Genomic DNA, 24,997 nt, shown 5'->3' on the forward strand with positions numbered 1-24,997 from the left:
CTCAAACTCCTGAACTCAAGGGATCCTCTCTCTTTGGCCTCCCAGAGTGCTGGGAAATGGCTGAGCCACCAGACCTAGGCCCTGTTTTGTGAACTGGGAGTCCCCTGCGGCTCTTCTTCCTGTCCAAGGTCTGTGGCCAGCACCTCCAGGGCCAGGATCCCCTCTGGTCTGACTCCAGAGCCCCAGTCTTGCTGCTGGGGAGGCCTGTGGCATTGGCAGGGTGGGGGTGGGACCGAGTGCCATGCCCCGCCCCACACGCCCTCAGTGGTGGCCATCTGGGGGCGACTCGTCTTGGGAGCGCCAAACGGAAGCACTGCTGGGACTGACACGTGGACTTGGGCGGTGCTACGGGGTGGGTCAGCCTGGCCGGCAGTTGGAAGATCCTGCTGGGCTCTGAGACAAGCTGTCCCTACCTCCTAGCACCCCAAGCCTGATGAAGTTGTCCCTGGATGAGACTGGCAAGGATATGGCTGAGAATACCCAGTGGTCCAGGTGGGGCTGGAGCAGCTTCTGGGAGAGGAGGGACTTTGGGGGAGGGAGCTGAGATGTTGCTGGTGGGACCGCTCTGGGTAGAGAGTGCTGGGGTGAGGGGGAACCTCTAGACTCTTGAGTGTCCCACCCTCCTACCTGCCATCTTGTCCTTTGACCTGGCACATGCTCCAGAGCCAGGCCCTGGGAACTTGGCCATTGGGCTGGGTCATGGTCATGCGTGGAAAGGAGCACAGGCTGGAGCCTACCCATAGCTGTGCTGGGGTGAGTCTTCTGTGGCCCTGGGCTCTGGGGAATGCCTAACAGTAGGGAGAAGGGCCTGGCAGGGCACCCACTCAGCTTGTGTTCTGTTTCAATACTCCACTGAAATGCCCCTTCTGTGGGGCAAGAGGCTCCCACAGAAGTCAGAGCCAAATGGCAGCTATCTGTGGGCCAGCTAGTGAGAGGTCCTCAGTGAGAACCCCCAAAAGGAGCCCCAAGCTACAGGAGAGCCCACCTTGCCCTTGTCTGGGGGCAAAGGCCCCTCAACCCAGGTAGCTGGACCCCCTTTCCCCCCACCCTGTGGACTGCTGAGCCAACTGTGAGGCCCTGGGTCCCAGGGGCTGCTGGTAGTTGTAGGAAGACATGTGAGGGGTAGGACTACCCGGGGTGATGGAGCCCAGGTGAACAAAGGACAGAAGGCTGAGTCTTCCTGCCAGTGATGACTGGGGCCTTCCCACCTCTGTGTACTGTGTACTCAGGCGGGGAGCTGACTGGCATAGGCCAATCTGCAGCCAGCTCTGGAGAGTTGTGGCCCCAGGGCCTGCAGAACACTCTGGTTGTTTTACCGGCCTCTCTGCCTTGGCTCTGACCCTTCCCTCCTGGTTCCCTATGAAGGGTGCTTGCCCTGAACCCTGTGTCACTGTGCTGCAGGCCTTGTCAGGTGGGCAGTAATAATGGTAACTAGTGCTTTAGTGCTTCCTCTGACACTGACAGCCCTCTTCATGGACAGCTATGTCTTCAGCCACGTCACAGAGGCAGGGGTGAGGCCAGAGGGGCAGAATTTGGTAGGGCAGCCTGGAGGAGTGTTCCCTCTGGCTTGGTGCTCTCCTGGCTCCTGACGCTGGCAAAGTTCCCTTTTCTGAATCCAGGGGCCATGGGACTACCTTTAGCACAGGGACCTTGTGCTGTGCCGTGTGTGGGCTGCCGGGGATAGCTCTGTCTTCCATCAGACTCCCACACTGACACTGGGAGCGCTGTGGGTCCACTGGCCATGCCTGGTCCCAGGCTCAGCGCCCTGTGGTCTCTGCTCTCAGCCTCTTCCCTCCCCACTGGCTCTGTGCACCTGGACCCTGCATGTGTCCAGCTGCAATGCCCTAGCCCCACCCACTGCAGTTGTCTGTCACCCCCCACAGCCTCAAGTTCAGGAGATGGCTGCACCTCCACCCACTGAGCAGCCAGGAGTGGGCTGGCTCCACTCCTCAGCAGGCCACACACTGCTCCTTTTTTAATTAAAAAAAAAAAGTTGTACATTTCAGAACACTTAGACTTACAGAATCACTGTAAAGATGGCAGTTTCTGTACTCCATGTGTTTCACAACCAATCAGTGTAGCACGATTGTCTCTATCAGTGGGCTGATACCAATGCATCGTTATCAGCCAAAGCCCACAGCTAGTCAGGTCTCCTCATTCCCCACGGCATCCCGTTCCAATCCAGGCCCCTCTAGGCCCCCACGTGGCATACGCCCTGCTGCTGCTCCTCAAACTTGTTCTTGCCAACTTCAGTGCTTCTGGGCATGTCTGCTGGGGTTTCGTGGCACGTCCACAGTATGTTCACCTGGTGCGTTTGTCACAGTGGCCTGGACTGAAGGGTCTTTGGAAGGAAAGCCTGGGGGAAAGGCCTCCATGTCACAGCCCAACTGGTCCCCGTGGTCTGCACCTCTAGTACAGACATAAGCCTCTCATTTTTAAGAAACAAATGAAAAGCAAGAAAATCCTTTGTCCGCCGGCTAAGCAGCCAGGCATGTATACTGCCTCCCACTCCTGCCCCTCAGGCTGGTGCTGTGCCTGTCCTGACCTGAGCCTGAGTCCAAGAATGTCATCCAACCCTCAGTTCTGTTCCCTCCAGAAGCTTCTACTTGGCTCCTAGCCCTGGACCCCCGGGCTCACCCTTTCTCCCTGCACTTCTGAGTGGGAATCTCCCACCAATGTCCTGGTCCCTCCTTCTTGAGGCCCCTCTTGGTCACTGCACTGTGGTGGTCACCCTGCCCAGACCCTCTCCTGTGTCTGATTTCTGAGGTCCAAATTGAGCTTCCCCTCCAGCCACTCCCCACCTGGGGGTGTGAGGGCCCCCTCTGCCCCTGTGGTGTAGCCTGGGCAGCTCAGGGCCCCTGAGTCCCACTCACTCTCCTTACTGCTCTGAACCCCCCACCCCAGGTAAGGGCAGATCCTGGGCAGAGTCAGCTCTCACTTCATTCAGAAGGACCTGTGGCACTGAGGGCACCTGCCCCAAGGTGGGGAGACAGCTGCTCAGAGTTCATCCACAGGTTCAGGGGCTAACCAAGATGTTCTTCTTAGGAGAAGTAGCTGCCCAGGGCCAGAAAGGGCCACACCAGTGTAACTGCGTCCAGTCTGCCTGGTCCTTTTGCTGGCCCTTCCTTCTTAAAGTTCCCAAGCCCCAGGACTCTAGGGGCCCAACAAGTGTAACCAGCCCCCTTCCAGCCCACACAAGCCTTCACTCACCCTCCCCTGCCCCCTCCTGTGGACAGCAGCTGCACCCCTGCCCAGCCAACCCAGGACTCCCTTCTTGCCCAGAGAAAGCAGAGAGACCTGCCCCAGGTCACTTCCAGTGCAGAAGGGGGTCTGGGATTCTTCCTGTTATCACCATGTGAAAAGATTTTAGTTTGAACCAACTTCAAGCTTGCAGAGCAGCTGCAAGTTCAACTTGAAGACCTCACATCCCCTACCCAGACCCCACCTGTGGCCCCAGGGTCCACCCAGGCCAGGCCACTGGGAGCCGGACTGGGCCCCCGCACTCTCCAGGAATTCAAGTTTCCTATCCTCTCGCTCACTTCAGTCAGCTTGTGCAGGGTCTGAAGCCCCATCTGCCCCAGCCCCTCCCAGCCGCCATCCACTCAGACAGTTCCCTGAGTGGCCCCCAGGACCACCCACTCTGCCTCTGCCCTGATGCCTCTGGGCCCCCCTGCCCAGCACAGTGTCCCTGCCCCGGGATATCAGCCTGGTGTCCACTCCCGCCTGCCTCCTTCCAGAGCCCTGGACATCTGAGGGAAGCTAGGGGTGGGGCACAAAGCATGTGTGGCCTTTGGTGTCCCTGGAGCTAACCTGTTGTGCTGCCACCACCAGGGGGAGTCAGCCGCAAGTGTGTTCGGATGTTTAAAGCTTGGCTGCCCTCATTCACATCCTGGGACTTGAGTGACTGTCTCTCTGGACTCAGGGAGACCTCCTGGCGATGCACTCAGAGCAGCCAGGCCGCCCAGCCCCAAGGCCTGAGCCTCTCCTTTCCCACAGGCCTGAGTGCCAGACATGGACTATGGTCCTGCTGCTGGGCACCTGCCTGCTCTACTGTACCCGCGTGAGTGTACCCATCTGCACCGTGGCCCTGAGCCAGGACTTTGGCTGGAATAAGAAGGAGGCCGGAATTGTCCTGAGCAGCTTCTTCTGGGGCTACTGCCTGACACAGGTCGTGGGTGGCCACCTCGGGGACCGGTAACTACCCCACAATGGGCTGGCTCCATGGGGTTCTGCCCCATGTGGGCCCAGGGGTGGGTGGGTCAGCTGCTGAACAGGGGGGCTTAGTAAATTAATTTTGGAAGCAAGATGGGAGTGAGAGGGGAGAGACCAGGTCCCGTATGACCTTTGGGGCAGCAGAGAGGGTGGCCAGCCCTGAGAGCCATGGGAGGGGCCTGCAGAGGGCTGGTGGTCTGGTGAGGGTGGGCCCTAATCCTAACCCTAACCTCCCTCTGCCTCCCCTCCAGGATTGGGGGTGAGAAGGTCATCATGCTGTCAGCCTCTGCCTGGGGCTCCATCACAGCCGCCACGCCCCTGCTCTCATACCTGGGAAGTGCCCACCTCATCTACATGACTTTGTCTCGTGTCCTCATGGGCTTGCTCCAAGGTGAGAGGTCTCAGGCACTGTCCTCAGGCTGCTGCCCCTCAGCTCTCAGTGCCAGGCAGGGTGGACAGGGTGTGCTTGTGTGCATGTGCATGCATGTGTATATGTGTGTGTGCATGTGTGTGCATATTCTCCAGGCACCTGATCTCTGCAGTGACACATAGAATCAGATGGGATGCCACATGGTAAACTTACCTCCTGGCACGGAACCTGGTCTGCAGGCCATTCACGGGACCAGGCCCCGGGACAGCTTAATTGCCAGAGGAAGAAGCAGGGATCCCTGCTTGGCTGCAGTCCCCTGGAGACACAGCATCAGGCCCCTTCTCAAGGCCTTGCCCTCCTTCCTGAACTGGCACCAGGGGCCGGGACTTGGCTCTCTAGACCCTGCCTCCCTCTGTGCCATACCTGGAACACGTGGGGACCCTGGCTTCCCTCTCCCTTTTTCTCATGGGGTTTAGGGCCAAAAGGGTGTTGCAGGGAAAGATCTGCCCATCAGAGAGGCCCCTCTTGTGGTCCAGGGCCATCCCCTGACAGACATGTGGACCCCAGAACCACCTGGGCCACATGAGGCCTGAGCTTGGCAGCCCTCAGGAAGGGGTACAGGAGTACGGTGACGATTTGAGTTTGAGTGCTTATCAGGGGTCTCATCCCAGAGCCTGCCCCCCGCCACCCCCAGTATCACGCCCTCCACAAGCACAGCTCGTCCTAGCCCCAGATGACACTCAGTCCCTGTGAGGAGCTGAGGAGAAGAGAATGACCAGCCACCAGGACGAGATAGCCCTGCTGCAGTGGCCTCACTGTCATCTATGGATAGGACTACTGGTGGGAGGGGCGGTCCCAATGCTGATGCAGTTAAGAAAACAGTAGCTACTTAAAACCAGGCTGAGTGTATCCACATGTCCCTGCTGCTGCTGAGGAGGTCCCTAGACCCTTGAGGGCAGCCTGAGGGTCCCTGTGGGCTGTCTGCCAGCTCCTGCTCTTCCTCTGTGGGGCAGCCTGTTTGTGCCATGAGCACCAGGCATTCTACTTCCTAGAAACTCTTCAGTCTGGCCTGTCTGATGTCAGGTGTCACTCTCCGCCCAAAGTCTGCTCCAGGGAGCTGGTGGCATCCAGGGAGGGATAATGGCCAGCACCATCTACGGGGTAGCTGGTCCTGCAGTGGGGGCGATGGGCACCTTGCTGTGTTAGTGTGCAGTGTCCTTGGTCAGTGAAGAGGACCACTTTCTCCAGACCTGCTGCTGTCTTGCTTCCGGGGACAGCTCCCAGGACCCCTGGTGGTGGGCAGCTCACAGCAGGCCTCAAGGGGATGAGAATTGCCCCCAGGGCCACAATCACATTAATAAGCACAGTGCATAAATGACTGACGAGTAACCAGGTGATGTTTCCCGCGTGTCTGTCATGGATGGCAATACCCAGATGTGGTACATATGGTCAGCACCTGAGGTTGTGGGTTAAGGGGGCAAGTTCCTATTGTCACAGCAGCCTCAGGCCCCCAGGTGGGTACCCCCAAAGAGCCCCTGCAGGCCAGATTCTAAAGCCCCCCAGAATGGAGGGAGTGTGGGGCTGCCAGGTGACAGCCAAGCTTCTAGGCTGCTGGGGACCCCCAGTCCATGAGCAACCCCAGGAGGAAGCTCTTATGTAACACATGGAGACAGCTTTCTCGGGGAAAGCTGTGTGTCTGTGTGTGAGCCCACATGTGCAGGTGAGCTCACAGTGCTCCTGTGTGGCACTGTGCAGGTGTGCAGGTAGAAGTGTGTATGCACATGCATGTCATGTGTGAGCTGTGTGAGGAGCTGTGTGTGGGTGGTGAGCACGCACGAGCGTGCATGTGTGCACATGTGTATGTGTGCATGTGCTGGAAGCAGACCCTTCTCACTGCTGTTCTGGTCACACACTTGTGTGCACCTACCCCAGACAGAGTGTATGTCCTAGGCGGGAGGAGTGAGGTGAGCACGGACATCTGAATGTCCAGCCCTGAGTGGAGGGCCTGTGATGGACCCTGAGAGTCCTGTCCTCTCCCACTGTAGGGGTTTACTTCCCTGCCCTGACTAGCCTGCTATCCCAGAAAGTGCAGGAGAGTGAGAGAGCCCTAACCTACAGCACTGTGGGTGCTGGCTCCCAGATTGGGTAAGTCCTAGCCTCAGAAGGAGCCTGTGGAGGGTGGCCTTGGTGGGACCCAGCTGAGTGGGCCCACAGGACTCTGCAGGGTGGGAGGGGCTAGCAGGTGCTTCTGGTTCTGCTGCTGAAGGGTGGTGGCCTGCCAGATCAGGCTGAGACTTTAGCACTTGGGTGGGACAGTGGCCACTTATCACCCCCACTCATCTGTGCTGGGGGGATAAGTGCTACCCTCACCTTTGCTGCCTGGAAGCAGCCTGTGCTGCATGCCAGAGGGGGCTGGCCACCCTTCATGATGTGCCCAGTGCCTGCCATTCAGTAGCTCTAGGTCCTCGGGATGCCAGGCCTGTGTCTGAGGTCTTGCCCTGGGTGGACGGGTTTCTCACTGATTGAGATAGGGTAGACACATGTATGGCTGGCAGAGGCTCCTGGCCATGCCTAAGGCTTCATTTTACCATTGCTGAGGCTCAGAGGGCCACAGGGGTGCCTGTGGGTAAGTTAGGGACACCTGGGGCAGGGGTGGGGTAGGATGGTGCCCACATTTACCAAATAAAAATGCAGCTCACCCAGTGAATGGTAAATTTCAGGTAAACCAGTGGACGCACTTGTGCTAAGTAGTGGTTTGTTATTCTCTGAAGTCCTGTCTTCCCTGGTGTCCTGTAGTCTGCCTGGCACCTGAGTGGGCAGCAGAGAGGTGGGACAGGAAGGCCACTGTCCCCAAGCCCGTCCTGGCCAAGACTGAGCCAGGGCTGTGTCTGCCCTGCAGATGGGCAAATGGGGGCTGGCTCCTCTAGGCCAGCCCACTCCATCCCTCCAACTCCATCCTTTTCTCTTTTCACCATGAAGGGAGCGATTCCCCAGTTCTGTGTCTGGGGTGCCACTGGGGATATGGTTTTGGTGGTGTTTTCTGCCCTTAGAAATCTTTTAGAAAGTTGATCCTCCAGGCTCTAGAAAATGAAAGAAAGTGCGGGGGTTTCATTTCACTGTATACTCTGTCAGCATTTTCTTCTTGTTCCTTGCCTTCTTTAGTTTAAAAGGATCCTCAGACAAACTAAAGGCCAATTTGGTTTTGGTTTTGTATGTGTGTGTGTGTGTGTGTGTTTGAGACAGAGTCTCAAGCTACTGCCCTGGGTAGAGTGCTGTGGTGTCCTAGCTCACAGCAACCTCCAACTCAAGCGATCCTCTTGCCTCAGTTTTTCTATTTTTAGTAGAGATGGGGATCTCACTTTTGCTCACGCTGGTCTGGAACTGGTGAGCTCAAGTTATCCACCAGCCTCGGCCTCCCAGAGTGCTGGGATTACAGGCGCAAGCCATGCCCAGCTCACACCAGGGTGGCAATCCCAGGGAGGGGAGGGTGCTGCTGGCCTGGGGAGGCCCTGGTCACCCTCCTGCCTGTCCCCACAGGACGCTGGTGACCGGGGCGGTGGGCTCCGTGCTCCTGGAGTGGTGCGGCTGGCCGAGCGTCTTCTACCTCTCGGGCGGCCTCACCTTGCTCTGGGTGTGGTGCGTGCACAGGTACCTGCTGAGTGACAAAGGTAACGGGCCGGGCAGGCTGGTCCCGGCACACGCCGGCCGCCTGCTGCTCCACCCCACGGCTCTGACCTTCTCCAAAGAATCCACTAGACTGGAGTGAGAGGAGAGAGCACCTAGTGCCAAGCACTCAGCCCCACGTCCAGTTCAGTCGGGAAGTTCCTCTGGGGCCCAGGCAGACCCCTGGGGAGACCTGCAGGCAAAAGCCACCAAGGCAGGTGCAGGAGCGGAGAGGAGACTTGGGGACGCCCAGCTCTGGAGGAAGCCTGGGGAGGTTGGTTTAGAGCATGGCCCTTGGAGGAGGGCCACAGGCCACACCCTTTGAGCCAGGCTGCCAGCCCCTGGAACTGCCCCGAAACCAGATGCTGAGTCGCTGGCTTGGTGGCCGTCACTCTGAAACTGATTGCTCCCTCAGATATTGTTCTGGCTATGGGCATCCTGGTGCGAGGCCTGCCAGTGTCTAGGCACTGCAAGGTGCCCTGGAGACAGCTCTTCCGAAAGCCTTCCGTCTGGTGAGTGGGCAAGTCTCAGAGTGTGGGACTTGGCCCCAGGGGGTACACAGGGCGAATGTCACCCACTGCCTCCCCCACAGGGCAGCCGTCTTTGCGCAGCTGTCCTCGGCCTGCTCCTTCTTCACCCTCCTCTCCTGGCTGCCCACCTTCTTTAAGGAGACCTTCCCCCACTCCAAGGTGGGTCAGCCCATCCCCATCTAGGGTGGTGTGGGGAAGGACCCTGAGGTGGTGGGACTGGCTGCGCTGGGCACTCTCACCCCTGGTGTGCTGGAGGGACCCTTAGCTCTGGTCACCACATGCCTCCTTGCCTTAGGACAGGTCCGTCATGCCCAGGAGTGGGAAATGAAGTTGCAGCTTTACCCATCCCCAGCTGGGCCCTGCTGCCCTGTCAGAGCCCCACACAGGGCCTGGCCAGCTGGGCAGGAGCAGGATAGGGACAAGTGTCAATTGCATCTGGCAGGGCCCTACCCTCAGGCTGTCCTACTACCCTCTGGACTCTGGTGACTAGGACCTCCTGAGCTGTGCATGCCCAGGTTGGCTGGACCCCTTGTCTCTGGAGCAATACAGAAATTCAGGCTATAGCAGACTCAGCCACTAGTAGCCCTGGCACTCAGCTGGGGAGATGGTCTGGGTGGGCACAGCTTGGCTGTAGCCTGTCCTCAAGGAGGGCTTGGGCCTCTGGGTGCCCAGCCTTTGGGCCTATCCCCGGTGTCCCTGCCCCTCTGAGGCCCTGTCCTCCCACAGGGCTGGGTCTTCAACGTGGTGCCCTGGTTGGTGGCAATTCCTGCCAGTGTGTTCAGCGGGTTTCTCTCTGATCATCTCATCCGTCAGGGTGAGCCCTTGGTGGGGGCAGCTGGGGGCCTCACTATCCAGGGTGGGATGGTCCCCTCCTGGGGGTGTGGCTGCAGTTTGTGGACAAGGCTCACAGCTCCAAGGGCCAGGTGGAGTGGGACTTCCCAGGACCTAGTCTGACATCACTGGATCCTTTCTGCCTCAGTGTCCCTGATGGAGGGTGGGGCTGGGTGCTGGGTGCAGAGAATGCCCTCCTCTCATGGTCTCACACAGCTGTGGATGTAGCCTGTGACCTTCTGCACACCTAACTATAAAGCACCGGGCAAGATCATATTTGGACAGGAGTCCCCAAAACCCTGAGTCAGGGAGCCACAGGCCTGCACCTGTGCCCACTGTGGGCCCCCTGCAGGTTCCTCGGCTTGGAGCACTGCCTTCCCCACCCTGGGCAGCTGACTTTGTGCAGCTGTCTGCACAGACTCACGTGCTCACACACTCGCCCTGCATGAGTGCACCTGGTCTTCAATGTCAGCATTTTTCCTAATTGCAAAAGTAACATGCTCACTGTGGGAAAGTAGAAATCTGGAGAGATGCAGAGAAAGTGGGCACTGCTGGCCTGTCTGTGTCTCTGTCTGCACTGCTTTTGTGGCCGTCTTGAGCTAGAAGCATTATTGCTGCGTGTAGAGGCACCTTGTGTGTGTGCACTCTCGTGTGCTCACTTTTTCACCCAGCAGGACACCCGTCTTGAGCCTGAGCTGCCCCATCCTGGCCCCTTTGCTCCCTGCAGCTATACTGGGTGGGACCCACTCCAGAGGACAAGGGGGTCTGCAGTGGGCTGATAGGACCCTTTTGTGGCCTCCTCCCATCAGGTTACAGAGCCATCACGGTGCGGAAGTTCATGCAGGTAGGAGGTCCTGCCTGCTTTATTCCCAGTCCCCCAAGTCACCAGATTCCTGGGGCAGCTGTTGGAGGCTGCTTCAGGTCAGGGCTGGGGATAGACGCCTCTTTCTGGCCATGTTTGCCGTGGTGTGTCCTCCTGCAGGTGATGGGTCTGGGCCTGTCCAGCATCTTTGCCCTGTGTCTGGGTCATACTTCGAGCTTCTTCAAGTCCATGGTCTTTGCATCAGCTTCCATCGGCCTTCAGACTTTCAACCACAGGTGAGGGCTGGCCGCCCCATCTATTAGAGCCATCATACTGGCCGCCCAGTTTGGCGTGCCCATGACCCGCAAAGACAGGCAGGTCATAGAATGGTCACAGAAGCAAAAGCTGTCCAGCCTGGCTGGTGTGGGTGTTCAGACATTCTGGAAAACAAGGAGGACCTCTGCCTAGGGAGGGCTGGGAGGGGAGGTCACCACCAGGCCGCTCTGTGACCCTCCCTCTTCCAGGCTGTATGGCAGCATCACTGGGGCTGCTTTAGGCACCAGCCGTTCAGTTCAGTGAGCAGCGAGTGAGGCTTGTGGGCCGCTGCCACCTCGCTGTCCCTTCCCCCTGTGGTCTCAGGAGCACCTTCCTGGGCTGGGTCCATCTTGGGGAGACCTGGGGGGGACAGTGGCACCTTGGGGTCTCCTCACCCCCCCCCATCTCATGGCTCTGCCAGCCCTTTGTTCTTCTCAATGGTCTTAGGTGCTTAGACACTGGCCACTACCTTAGTGGTAGTGGCTGGCCATGGCCACTCATCCCCCTTTTCTGTTCTGGCAGTGGCATTTCTGTGAACATCCAGGACTTGGCCCCATCCTGTGCCGGCTTCCTGTTTGGTGAGGAATGTGGCTCAGCCAAGCCTTGCCATCCTTGTGCTGGCGAGGGCTGCCTCTGGCAGGTGGGCCCTGGGCAGTCACCAAGACTTTCTCTGTGTCCTTATACTCTCCTCTGACCTGTTCACAGGCGTGGCCAACACAGCTGGGGCCTTGGCAGGTGAGGGGCCGGCCTCTGTGCGTGGGGGCTACCTGGGGGATTCGAGCACTTTGGGGATGTAGGATGGGATTATGTACCCTTCAGAAGGGGTCCCAGTGTCAGGAGAGGGCATGGATCCTGGGGCTTCAGCCTTCCAAGATGTTTGCTGGTCTTCACCAGTGGTGGGTCTCATGGGTTGCCGTTCAACCTGACACTCAGATGAGAGGCAAATCCCGCAGTCCGGGTGCCCAAGATGCCATCCTCTCACTGAGTGCCTCAGGGTTCTGTGAGGTGTCTGCCACTTGGAGACCCTCAGGGTCTATGCCTGGCCTGGCAGCTTGGATACCTGAGTTCAGCCCTTCTCCCTGAGCTTTGCTGAGTGCTCAGCCCACCAAACCTCTCACCAGGTGTCGTGGGCGTGTGTCTGGGTGGCTACCTGATTGAGACCACAGGCTCCTGGACCAGCCTGTTCTACCTGGTGGCCATTGTCAGCAACCTGGGGCTGTGCACCTTCCTGGTGTTCGGACAGGCCCAGAGAGTGGACCTGAGCCCCACCCATGAGGACCTGTAGCTCCCACCCAGCCACCTTCTGAGGACACGGCACCAGCAACCCTAGGGACGAAGGGGCCCATTGGAGACATTGGAGATGTGTGAGCAGAGGAGATGGCAAATCACAGGGGCTTGCTCAGAGCCTGAATGAGTGGGCAGGAGGAACACAGCAGACATCAGTACCCATGAAGGGCCTGGGTCAGGACCAGGCTGGTCCTCTGAACCTCAGTTTTCCCACCTCCCTTCCTTGTGTGGCCATCAGGGACGGAATCTTTCTAGCAGATTCTGTCAGGTCCTGGCAGGACATCCTCATCAACCCCCCCACCCCTGGAAATGCCTGTCTATGGATGCAGGGTCTGGTGCTCAGCTGGGCAACAGACCACTGTCTGCAGGGGCGTCCTCACACCCCACCTGTTGCACATCACCCTTCCCCAACCCTCCCCATCCCGACAGCCAGAAACGTCTCCAGACTTTGTCCAGTGTCCCAGGGGCACCACTGAAGAAGAACCCCCAGTCAAGGTCTCAGAGTCTCTGCTCCTCCCTCAGCCAGGCTGAGACATCAGAGGCCCCTGTCCGTCTCTGGGGACCCAGCCCCCCACCATCCTTCCTGTAGGTCCCTGGTCACTGACTATGCATTCTGAGGAGGCGGACACCCTGGTGTCACCTGGGGCAAGGGCCGCACATGCAGAACCAGGCAGACCCATCTTCCTGATCTCCTGTCTACCACCCTTTCCATACCCTGAGGACCTGGTGGTCTCATGAATGAATGAGACTGGATTTTGCAAGATGTATGTGCAGAGAAAAGAAACTATACACACATGGGAAGTTACATCAAAGCTGTATTTAAATAACTGTTGACCTGTTTGAAAATATTATTTTATCATAAAGCATTAGAATCAGGTCTGAGGAGAGTCCTGGGAGCAGACACATTTGTGGATCTGGAATATTGAAATAAATGTGAAAATGGAGCCAACCCGGGGTTGTGGCTGCAGGGCACCGTCGGTATCCACAAAACTTCCCAGAGGGCACAGTGACAATGTGTCATTTGCGTTTAAGCACAAATTTTCCCTACATTCTCCCCAGATTGAGTCACAGAAATCTGAAAGGTAAGACTCCTGGTTATCGGGAAGTGCGGCCTCCTTAGATCCAGCCTGGCCATGCCCCTGGCGCAGCCTAAGTGCCACCACCCTGGGTCTGGGATGCTGTGCTGGAGGCTCCTAAGGGGATCAAGGTCCAGCCCCAGAAACTCAGCCCCTGTAGGTTCAGAGCAGGCTTGCTATGGGAGTGAGCCCTCTCTGCCCCCTTCTTCATGCAGCAGGAGCCCCGTGGCACTGAGCTCTCCATGTTAACACATGCATGTGTAGCCCGGAGCACACATGCATCTGTCATCCTGCGGCCCTTGCCACTGTCCATCCTGGGACATCTTCCCACCCTGACCCTCTGTCTCCTGGGACTCAGGGGCCCAGCCTGGGTACCACTGCCACCCTGGCCTTTACTAGGGTGAGTGTTGGGCCCTGAGACGGGCATCTGGGGGACAAAGTTTGCTTGAGGGGAGCAGGGAGTCAGGATGGGGCAGCCCAGTCCCTCCCTCCGGCCCCCGCAGGATGTTGTCTAGGGCAAACTGGCAGATATGTCCCCACCATCTGGAGTAAGATTGCAGAGGGTGGAGGCCCCTTTGCACTTTCACGGCATACCCACTCGCTCCGTCTCTCGGGAGCACATGCAGCAGAAGCTCCTGACCCTCCTCTGCCAGGCCAGTTTTAGGCTCCAGAAGCAGAGCTGAGAGCCTGACCAGACTGTGGCAGTCCTGTCAGAGGGGACGTGATGTGAGCAGGTGGCCTCTCTCTGGGCCATTTAGGCAGAGGAAGAGGAGGAACACGGGTGGGGAGAAGCTCTGGGTTCATTTGAGGAGGGGTCGGGGACAAGAAGAGGCAGAGGGAGGCAGCTGGGCCTCCTGGGACACTTCTGAGCCAGCCCTGTGGTCTCCAGGGCAGATAGTGAGGAGCAACCAGCACCCTCCCTCCCAGGGCCAGTGGGCCAAGAAGTTCTCCCGCTACACACTGGCTCCGTGTCCTGGATATTCTGCAGACAACCACCTGTACCTGTGAGAAGCAGACCACACTGTCAGCAAGAGGCCTTAGGTCCAGCTCTTAAGCCTGACTACCCCTGAGATCCTGATGCTGGGACATCCAGAGCTCTGATTTCTGAGGCTGGACTGGAGGAGCCCCAGGCAGTTTCCTGGGCTGCTAGGGTGAACCCAGCTGGCCCTCAGGGAAGCCCACAGCTGGGGGAATCAGCAGGACAGGAGCATCTTTTGGGGTTGGGCAGCACCCAGATCCTGCACCTTCACTCCTTGGAAGGAGGCTGAGCCACATGTGTATGTGTGTGGGCGTGCACCCGTGAGTACATGCAAAAATGTGTATGTCTGAGCATGTGCATGAGTGTGTACGTGTGAGCACACGTGTGTGTGTGCACAAGAACATGTGCATGTCTGCATATCCAAGTGTGAGTGTGTGCGTGGGTGATCTTGTGTCCAAGTGTGCACGTGTGTGTCCCAGTGCGTGTGTGTGAGCACACCCCTGGGTATAAGCAGCCCACACCCTTGGGACTTGGCATCGCGCATTCTCCATTTGGCCAACAGAGGGCGCCACTGGGCGGGGCTGTGTTCACCCTGCTGTTCCCAGCCTGGACTACAGCGTTTTAAGTGCAGGACCAATCTGCTCCTGAGAAGGGACTAGGCTAGGATGACGCTCCCAACAGAAGGAACAGCATGGGTGTTGAGGGAAAAGTCATGTCCAGTCCATGGGAGGAGGAACCTAGGAGGGGACCAAGCCTGTGGGTCCCTCCACCTCCCTTGGCAGCATGCTCCTCCCACAGGCCACAGACTGACACACAGCGTGTTCTGTCTCTGTCTTTAATGAGAAGATGCTACAGCCAAGAGCTGGCTCTAGGCCTTTGCCTCAGACCCCAGGACTCAGCAGGGGCGGGGGAAGGGCTGTAGAGGGCAATGGGCTCAGATGGGGTGCTGTGCAGGGGACAGCCATCCCTCCAGCACCCAGAAGGACAATCCTTTATCTGTGGAACAGCCTTAGTCCCCAGAACACAGGGAGGCCAACCTCCCACTCGTCAGGGCTGACCTGGGTGGTCTGGGGGCTGTAGTGCCCACCCCACTCTGCTGGTGGTTGTCACAGTCACGCCTGGTCTTATGACATTCATGCTGGAGAAGGTGGAAATGTGGACTGTGTCTCGGTGCCCTGAGCCCTCTGTGGCTGGGGCTCTCCCGATGGCTCTACCGGCCATTCTCCTGTTCCCCGCAGGGTTGTCCCTTCTGTCGATAGAAGGGTCACTTCCATCATTCCTTCCCTGTGGATCTCTGGTGTTCCTAACTAGGATGTTAACACCCTGGCTTACCTCTAGCTGTCTGCCTCCACTTCTAGCCACTGTCCTTCAGCTGTCGGTCAGCAATGCTCTGTATCTCCCCACTTGCCCCTGGGGGCTCCCAGATGTCTGTCCTCCCGGTGCGGCCTGCAGACCTGGGACGATGCGCTCCTCCCTCTCCACTGGTAGGAAGGATGGTCTTGAGTTGGAAACATGCTCTTGATGGGGATTTACTTTATTATGTTTAAATGAAAAGTGCCACAGCCGGGCCTGAAAGGTGCAGCATTGGGGTGGCTGGTACGGAGCTGTCTGCATTGGGGCCCAGCTCGGGGCCTGTCCGAGGGGGAGCTGCAGTGGGAAAGCTATTAATTGAAATAGCTTCATTAATTAGTAATTAACAGCAGGGTAATGGCTGTGCCACACGTCGTATTTCAGCAATGCCCTTCATGTGTTATGGGGGCTTTAATTAAAGGACGTGCATTTTAATTAGAGGTAGGTTCGGCCCTTTGGCCTCTGGAATACAAAAGATGCTCCCAGCTCTCATCTGATTGTGATGCTGGTGCAGGTGCAGAGGAGGGGCTGCACCTAAGTCTACCCCAACAGAGACTCCACTGCCTTCCAGCCATCCCTGGCTAATCTCTCTTGGAGTCTGGCTGATGACCTGGGGGCCATCTGGTGTCACAGGCCAATGTGAAGGGGACCCAGCTGGAAGGCCACAGGTGGGGAGGCCAAGGGCCTGCATCTCTGGCTGTGCTGGGGACTGGGAGCTGAGCCTCAAGGGAGGAGGGATGACCTGTGTGGTTTGTGCTGTCCCAGAGCGGGCAGCAGGGTGGCCAGGAATGTCCATCTGGAGCCGCACCTGGCAATAGACAGGAAACCATCAGCTACTGGCCCTTCAGGGCAGGCCTCTACTCACCTCAGCTTTTGGGGAGGGTCAGTGGCAGCTACAGAGAGACAGAACACAGTCCAACCCATCGGCAGCCAAGCTGGCCCTGGGGAAGACCAGGCCCCCATGTGGCTGCCCTGACAGACAAGGCCCATCCCCAGAGCCAGGCTGGGTTCAGCTTCTCTCCTCCCATAACACCACCTCATGGCCTGGGAGCAGATGACCATGCTGTCCACCACTTGGAGAATGTCTCCTTGGCCAGTGAGGAAGAACTTCCTATCACCAGCCCTGTCACCATCAGCCTGGCCCATGTCCAGTCCCTGCAGTCTGGCACCTCAGGGTCCTTCCCTGGCACCCCTGCCTCTGACCAAACAGTTCTCAACACTCACCCCTTCTCAGCTCACTCTGCCTCTGCCTCTCTGTCTCAGGCAGAGCACACTTAAACACACACTCACACACACAATTGCTCACACTCGCACACGCTTATACTTACAAACACTCCCACATGCTCACACTTGCACACAGTTACACACACTCCTTCATGGATTGCACAGTTATCTGCGTACCCACATGACCACCTGCACACATGCAGACAGATCCAAAAGTTCATGTCCTCCTGTGTGGACACTGCTCCACTAGAAAGGGTGGCTCCTGCACACACACCCACTGCACTATACTGTTGGTGGCCCTGGTGTGGCCAGGGAGGGGCCTGCACTGGAAAAGATTCTTGTACAATGCCCCTTCACACCTCTAGCCCCTTATCCCAGCCCAGGCCTGGCCTGGATGCTCCCTGGTAGAGGACATTGACTGTGGGAGACACAGGAGACCCTCGCCCATGGATCCAGGCCCTCATGTTCCTACCCCTACTTTTCTGCTCCTTGGAAATACACAGCACCAGGAGCACCCTGGGACTCTTTTCTCCACATGGGGCTGTGGATACTCCAGGGCCTGCTGGTCTCAGCACGGCCAGGTGGGCCCTTTGCACCCCTAGGTGGGGGCATTTGGGTAGGGTGCTGAGGCTTGTCCTGGGAGGGTGAAGTCTGAGCCCTCCCCTGGGAACCCAGCTGCCACTCTGTGAGGAAGCCTAATCAGCCCACAAGGGAGATGCACAGAGAGGCCCAGGATGTACAAGGGAGGGTCCCTTCCAACCCCTAGTTGCACCAGTTCCAGGCCACCAGAATAAGTGCTTGAGAGACTCAAAGAACCACCCAAATGAGCCTTCTCTAGGTTTCTGACCATCAGAAACCATCAGCAAGAACACAGTCACTGACAGGAAATCACATAATTTGAGTAGAGGCTCCACTGGTGCCAGGCAGGTAGAGAAGGAAAGGGGTGTGCAGATCCAGGGGTGCAGGGAGGGGAAGGTGGCCAAATGGGTGGGAGGAGGGAGAGGGCCCAGGATGAACTTTGGAAGCACAGGGCACTGGGCTGTGGGGATGCCACGTGCCAGGTGGGGTAGCCCCTCCTGGTCAGCACTGATTTGCAGGGGCCTCAGTAGCTCTGTGCCTGTCCACTTCATGATGGCTGTTGCTCGGGGAGACTCCCTATCCGTCTCCCCAAAACAGTGTCTTGTCTTTGCCAAGGTGGGTAATCAGACCTCGGAAAAAGTCTTTAGCTAAAGTGTCATTGCCAAGGACAAAATAACTGAGATGCACTAAAAATGCCAGAGACGTGCGACATGAAATACAGCCTGTCCAATTAAATCATTTAATGCACTTAACATTAATTACCACTCTCCAAACCCGGGAGTGGTTCACACTTCCCCTCCTCCCTGTGCTTGGAGAACCTTTTGTTAGAGCTCAGGCTGGAATGGGTTTTCCTATTTTCTCCTGTGCCCCTGAGAAGTGGAGGCCTGGGGGACAGGGACAAAACCCATGGCACCCCCAACCTCTGGGGCACTTGCATCCACCCACATGGCTCCACACTCTGCTACCTGCCCCAAGCAGGGGTGCTGTGGGTGCTTCTGAACCCTGGTACTGTACAACTGTTTTCATGAAAAGAATTAGGAGCTTCGGGTGGCACCTGTGGCTCAGTAGGTAGGGTGCCCGCCCCATATACTGAGGGTGGTGGGTTTGAACCCAGCCCTGGCCAAACTGCAGCAAGGAAATGGCCGGGCATTGTGGCAGGCACCTATAGTCCCAGCTACTCGGGAGGCTGAGGCAAGGGAATCGCCTAAGCCCAGGAGTCGGAGGTTGCTGTGAGCTGTGTGATGCCATGGCACTCTACCGAGGGCAACAAAATGAGACTCTGTCTCTATAAAAAAAAGAAAAAAATAATTAGGAGGTTCCATAGGGACAAGCACAGGAGGTGGTGGGTGCCGTACAGTCTCTTCTGATGCTATGACATGCTAACACGGGCTGGGAGGTCACCAGTCACATCAAGTGGATCAGTCCCCCCCAACGACCTCAGGTTACCTCACTCACCTCCTTGGAGACCCTGTTTGTTGGCGAGGTTTATGCATCTGTCTCCATATGATGCCACTTCGTGCATTTAGTGTAGCTGGAATCAAGAAGTCAGATAAGGCTGGGCGCTTCTAATGTGCAGGGGTTTATAATTCAACATGTGCATTTGAGGGGACACCGTGCAGCCCCTACACCCAGCTGCCCTGAACCCAGGGCTCTGGGAGACATAGGAGGCTCCCCCAGGCAGCAGAGATGGGCTGGCACCTGACTCCCCCCTCCCCTGAGAGACTGTGCCCAAGTATGCCCCCAGCAGGTGTGATGTCTTGTCAGCTGAGGGGGACAAATTCCTCGGCCCTTAGCCTCACCTGGACCATTGAAAGCCATCGTGGCTTCAGTGCCTCTGGAGCCACCGAGCTTCTGCTATGGCTGTGTTGGGACCCATCTTCTCCCTGCCTGCCTCACCCCCTAGATGGGGCCCAGGACCCTCCTTGGTTAATCTCCATTTCAGGGCAGTCCCCAGGGGCCTGGCCAAAGGCCACATAGCATATCTGCAGACTGGTGTCTCAGTGTGTTACAGAGGAGAGAGATGCAAACCAAGAGCCCAGCCCTACAATGCATGTAACAGACTGGGATCTCTGTGTTACAAAGGAGAGAAATGCCAAACCAGGGTTAGGAGACTGACAGTGTAGGCACAACTTACCAACAGACAGCACCCCATGTGCATGCCAGCCACTAGGCAGTCAGATGCATGAAGGCCCAGGGCACCCAGGCCACAGGACCTGCTCTACAGTGTCAGGCTCGGAAGTGCAAGTCAGTGACACATGGGTGACAGCTGGGAGGAAGCAGTGAGAATGTTCTCACCACGAGGGAATGACAGATGAGGTGATGGATCTGCTGCCCCTGACTGCCCTCACACAGCAGACACAGCTGAGAAACAGGCACTGAACCCTGACACATGCAATGACTGCGTGTGATTATAAGCACAACAGAAAACCATCCAGGACAGCTGTGACAGGAAAGTCAGGGAAGGACAGGTGCTGGTTCTGCACCTGTAGAACCAGCACTCTGGGAGGCTGAGGTGTGTGGGCCAGCTGAGGTTGGGAGTTGGAGACCAACCTGAGCCAGAGCAAGATCCCATCTCTACTAAAAACTAGCCAGATGTGGTGGGCACCTAAAGTCCCAATTACTCCAGAGGCTGAGGCAGGAGGATGTCTTGAGCCCAGGTGTCTGAGGTTGCTATGAGCTATGACTCCATGGCACCTGGGGTGACAGAGCAAGACCCTGTCTCAAAAAGAAAAGACCAAAAAAAAAAAAAAAGTCAGATAATAACATGGAGGGCAAAGGTATACAGAACCTGAAATGCTGAGACATGTTGGCAGAGCGTAAATCGATGCTACCTTGGAAAACCTCCTGGCAGCTCCTCAAAGGTTAAATGTGGAGCTACCCCATGACCCAGTAACAGCCCTCCACCCGCTGCCCCCGGAATGGAAATGAGGACTGAAGAAGAGGCTGTACACAGCTGCTCACAGCAGCCAGAAGGCGGGAGCAGCCGTGTCCATCAGGAAATGGAACTCAGAGTTGCCAGGTCCACGGGAGGGAACATCCCTCAGTCTAGAGGGGGTGAAGCTCCCACACGAGGATGGGCCTGTGTTTAGGAGAGAAGCCAGACCCACAGGTTAGCAGTGTCCAGAGCAGGCACATCCACACTGGGCAGGGGCTCCTGGGGTGAGGAAGGTGTGTGGGAACTGGATGGGGCGGTGGCCGCACAACACTGTGAGGGTGGGGAACACCACCAAATCCTTCTCTCTAAAATGACCGACTGGCTAGGTGCAGTGGCTCACAACTGTGATCTCTGGGAGGCTGAGGCCGGAGGATCACTTGAGCTCAGGTGTGTGAGACTGCTGTGAACTATGATGATGCCAGTACTCTACCCAGGGTGACAGAGTTTGTCTCAAACAAAACAAAACAAAATAAAATAAAACAAAACAAAATGACTGACTTTGTGTCATGTGAATGCCATGAACCTCAACCATGAAAGTTGGGCATCAGTGTGTGGGTCAAGTGGAAGCCCTCACTCAACTCACAGTGCTGGGGGCCTGGGGGTCCAGGTTAGGTCAATCTGGCAGGTGGTAGCCCTGGGAAGGGCCCAAGGCTGAGGAGCCTTCTGAGGGCTCCTCAGAAGAGTCATGAGAAGGGGCTGGGCCTGCTGCCCCACTCTGAGACTAAGAGGCTGGTCCTGGTCTATGGGGAGGAGGATGGGGAGGATGGCTTTAAGTCCTGAGCTGGGCCATGGCGGGATAGGTGTTGTCCCTCTGGGCTAGCTCTGGGGTTTTGTTCTATCCACAGTTTTGGATGATGAGCAATAGGCACCTTCTCTGTGAGAAAGTGGAATACACAGACCAGCGGGAGTAGGTGACCTAAGAGATCCCCTGTGGGGATTGGGAAACACCCTTCCAGCCTGATTGGGCTGGGGTGTTTCCTAAACATACCAGCATCACCATTTCCTGGTTTTCTCTCCGGCCCTGAGTTTCCAGAGCAGAACTGCCCCTACATTGGGCTGTTATTTCTCTGCCCTCTCCTCATTTTTGCCTCAAATAGCTGACCTACACACAGCGGCACCCTGTACTTGGCCTGGGACAGTCTGTCTTTGTGCTTGTAACAGAATCCCACCCAAAGCAGGGTCCTGGGGGCTTTACCTGGCATTCGGGTCTCATCACTCTAGATGGCCACATACAACTTTCAACCTTGTCCATTTTCTTTTTCCTTTCTTTCTTTCTTTCTTTCTTTCTTTCTTTCTTTTTTTTTTTTTTTTTTGAGACAGGGTCTCACTCTGTCACCCTGGGTAGAGTGCTATGGTGTCATAATAGCTCACAGCAACCTCAAACTCCTAGGCTCAAGTGATCTTCCTACCTCAGCCTCTCAATTAACTGGGACTACTGGCACCTGCCATGACACCCAGATAGTTTTTCTATTTTTAGTAGGGATGGGGTCTCGCTCTTGCTCAGTCTGGTCTCAAACTCCTCAGCTCAAGGAATCCACCTGCCTTGGCCTCCCAGAGGGCTGGGATTACAAGTATGAGCCCTTTTGTACAGGCAACATTGTCCATTTTCATGTTTAATTGGTTCAGATGATTTTCACCAGGGTTAATTTTTTGGGGTGAAAAATCTTACAAGACTGGATGACTTGTCCTGTCAGAATTTGTAGCTGTCTCATGTAGTCTTTCATGGGGCCTTCATTCTGACCACGCTCAGCTTTCTAGCTAACTGTCCAGGAGAGCCATTCTGCCATCAGTCTTTAGTTGATGCCGAATGTGACCCTTGAGCCAGGCCTGGGGCAAACAACAGCCCAGATTACCTGTAAGTCTGGGCCGGGAGCAGTGGTCAGCACGGCCAAGTCACAGGCTCTGATGGGAGCAGTGGTCAGCACGGCCAAGTCACAGGCCCTGACGGGAGCTCACAGTGGTGCTGGTTGCTGTGCCTCACCGTGTGGCGTCTGGCTGGTCCTTTCCATGTCTGGTGGGGTCACTGGTGCAGCTCCACCTGGCTGCATCCTCCTTTTACTCTGTCTGGTGGGGCTGAGGTGAAGGTGGGCTCTGCCCCCAGTGAAGCCCCAAGCTGGCCTTCCACACTCTGGGTTGTATCCAGTGGCCAGTGACCATGACAGCCAGTACTGTCCTAGCTTTTCTGTTGGTTGGTTCAAGCATAAGCCTGGGAGATGGCAGGCAGTTTTCCCAACCTTCCAGTGTCCTTGCTGAGTGGGCCTGGGTCTGCTCTGGCCCCTAATTAGTGCTCCCACTTGCTGTGTGGACCCCATCCTGGGCTGTGGACCATGTCCTAAGCTGTCTCCAGAATTGTCTCTAATTGGTGGCTTCTGGCAGCTCTGGAGTGAGCAGAGTGAGGGCTGCAGCTGCCTCCTGGTGCGCAGAGACCCCCCCACCTGCCTTCAGGCCACATGTGTGGTGGGTGGAGACAGACAGGTCAGTCCTGCCCACTCTACTGGACAGGTGTCCTCCAGAGCCTGTGGGAGGACTCAGTTTGTTTGCCCAAAAATGGAGAGCAGAGGAAAGGCCCTGGACATAGCCTGTAGTGGCTGTATATGGCTGTGTCCTGTTCAGTCCAGCAGCCCTGCCCTGGGAGCTTCCGCCACCTCCCTTTGTAGAAAACACATGTGTTTGTCCCTGGCAGAAAAAGTCCTGTCTTCGTTTGTTCACTGGGCAAGATTCAAAGGGAGTGGAGAATAAATGTTTTCCCAAGTTTTAGGTGACATTCAATTTTAATGACTTTTTAAACAAAGTAACTATTAAGTGTGCTCTGTTTTACGGTTTCCTGATGTCTGACAGGTGTTTTTGCCCATGTGGGAAGCAGACGCTAATAGCATTCTCCCTAATAGCTCATAAATAATAAGCACTTAGCATTTCCCTTTGTACACGGTGCCGCCAATGGCCAATTTGCTCTTCAGAAGTGGCCACGGCGCCTGTCAGTCAGCTTTTGCCTCAGGCACTTTTTGGTGATTAGAAGCCCCTTGGAGAGTGAGAACTCCAAATTAGTTTTAAATAAAAAATAAGAATATTCATGCTGCTGAACATCTAAAGGCAAAGGAAACAACAGAACCCAGACCACAGCTTGGGTCCACGCAGCGAGTGTGGAGGGGGCCATGGGCCCAGACCCTCTGGTCCCTGGGGACAGTACAGGCAGCAGGACACAGCCTCCTCCAGGACAGCACAGGCAGCAGGACACAGCCGCTGGGTGGTGCCAGGCAGGAGCTCACTTGGATGCCAGTGATGAATGCAAGGTGGGCCACAGGAGAGGCTGCCCTCGTCGTGGGTCCAGAGTAATTGGCAGGCTCTGGGCGAGTGATTCATGCTGACAGGTGCCTTTGTGGGACATGACAGCTCTTCCGAGGAGCAGGGAGGGTGCGCCTGTCTCCTTGAGAGAACAAACAGTCAGTCCCTTAAGGAAGTTTGAGGTGAGCAGGGCCCATGTCAGCAGCTGGCAGCTTCTGGGGGGCAGCCTCTGTGTGTGTCTCCCCTGGGGAGCAGCTCAGGAGGCCCCTGCCAGCCACCTCCAGCCTAGGTAAGTCCCTGCATCTGTCCCTCTGGGTCCTTGCTGGGCTCCCCTTGGCTCTGGCCTGTCTGCAGTGCTGGAGGTCCAGGCATCCCACAGACTCATTCTTGCCCAGCTCAGAAAACAAGCAGGAATCAGCCTGTGTGGTGGAGAAATGCTCAGAGGAGTCTGCGGGGCATAGGCCCACGGGGCAGGACCAAGATCGCTGGGCCCAGGGCAGGGACCTTCAGGCCCAAGACGGGGGCCACAGGCTGGGGTGTCTGAGACCTTGGTGTGGGGACTCCGGATGAGTCCTGTAGCCAGGGAAGGAACCCAAGGTGGCCATCTCCTCCAGGTTCCTCCCCGACCTCTCACCTCCTCCCAGGGTTTTCTGTCCCAGGCCACAGACTCCAGACCACAGGTCCCATAGGGCAGAGGACGTCCTGCTCCCAGGCCCAGCCCTACCCTCCATGTGCCCATCGTCTCCTCAGGATTCCGTGGGGCTTCTCTGATGGTGGTGCAACACCGGGGCTGGGTGTTCTTCTCTTTGGACCTCAGAGCTGGAAGCCCAAAGGCCCAGGAGCTTAGGCTGCCCCAAGGGTGTGGCCTGAGGGAAGTCTCTTGTTCTCTGGCCTGGGGCAGAACCTTGGGCTGACCCCAAACACAGGTTGCCTTCCCCACCCTGCCTGCCCACTCCCATAGCCCACGGTCACTGTCCCCAGGACCGTTGCACCAGCTGTAACTCTTGTCCTCCCTGGCTCCTGGCTCAGGTGTTGTTAATGGGCAGAGATAAATCCAGCTTACAGTCCCTTCATTCTGGAGTGGGCCCCCAGAGCCCCAGTTAGGCAGGAGGCTGCTGTCTGAGGCCCACTCTGCGCTGCTGGGCCATGAGCTGGCTATGCCTGGACAGGTCACATAGGCAGCCCCAGCTATTCCCAAGAGGGTGCTGAGGAGTGGGGGCAGGGTGGAGGGCACTCCTTCCCCAACCTCCGTGACACCTGGGCCCAGGCACAGCAGCTCTTCAGAGCCAGATCTCAGGGCTCTTTGATCTTCCCTGGGGTCCTCAAGGGTGGGTGCCTTGCTGGAAGTTGGTTCACGGCAGCCAGAGTGGGCTCTGGGCTAGACACTGCAGAGAGTCCTGGTGGCTGCTGGGCACTGTAGGACCTTGGTCAGAGAGTGTGTCCTCTGAGCCTCAGCACCTTACCGGGGAGGGGCCTGGGGCACCAGGTGGGCAGATGGCCTCATTGTGAGTCTCAGACAGGGACCTCTGTGGGGCCGAGTTCACCAGACGCTTTTCAGTGAC

At 57.1% G+C, this 24,997-nt stretch overlaps 1 protein-coding gene across 1 annotated transcript; it reads left to right on the forward strand.

The window, feature by feature from the left end:
- Window positions 1-399: 399 nt before the first annotated feature.
- Window positions 400-12,954, forward strand: SLC17A9 (solute carrier family 17 member 9). Its single transcript, XM_012803966.2, has 13 exons — window positions 400-492; window positions 3,997-4,194; window positions 4,464-4,603; window positions 6,628-6,727; window positions 8,120-8,250; window positions 8,661-8,757; window positions 8,838-8,934; window positions 9,502-9,589; window positions 10,416-10,450; window positions 10,589-10,704; window positions 11,246-11,301; window positions 11,429-11,458; window positions 11,845-12,954. The coding sequence occupies exons 1-13, from the start codon at window positions 434-436 to the stop codon at window positions 12,006-12,008; spliced, it is 1,311 nt and encodes a 436-aa protein (XP_012659420.1). The 5' UTR covers window positions 400-433; the 3' UTR covers window positions 12,009-12,954.
- The last annotated feature ends 12,043 nt before the right edge of the window (window positions 12,955-24,997 follow it).

This window comes from Otolemur garnettii, unplaced genomic scaffold (genome assembly GCF_000181295.1).
Source record: "Otolemur garnettii isolate 467f Iridium unplaced genomic scaffold, OtoGar3 scaffold00023, whole genome shotgun sequence".
Taxonomy (NCBI): Eukaryota; Metazoa; Chordata; class Mammalia; order Primates; family Galagidae; genus Otolemur; species Otolemur garnettii.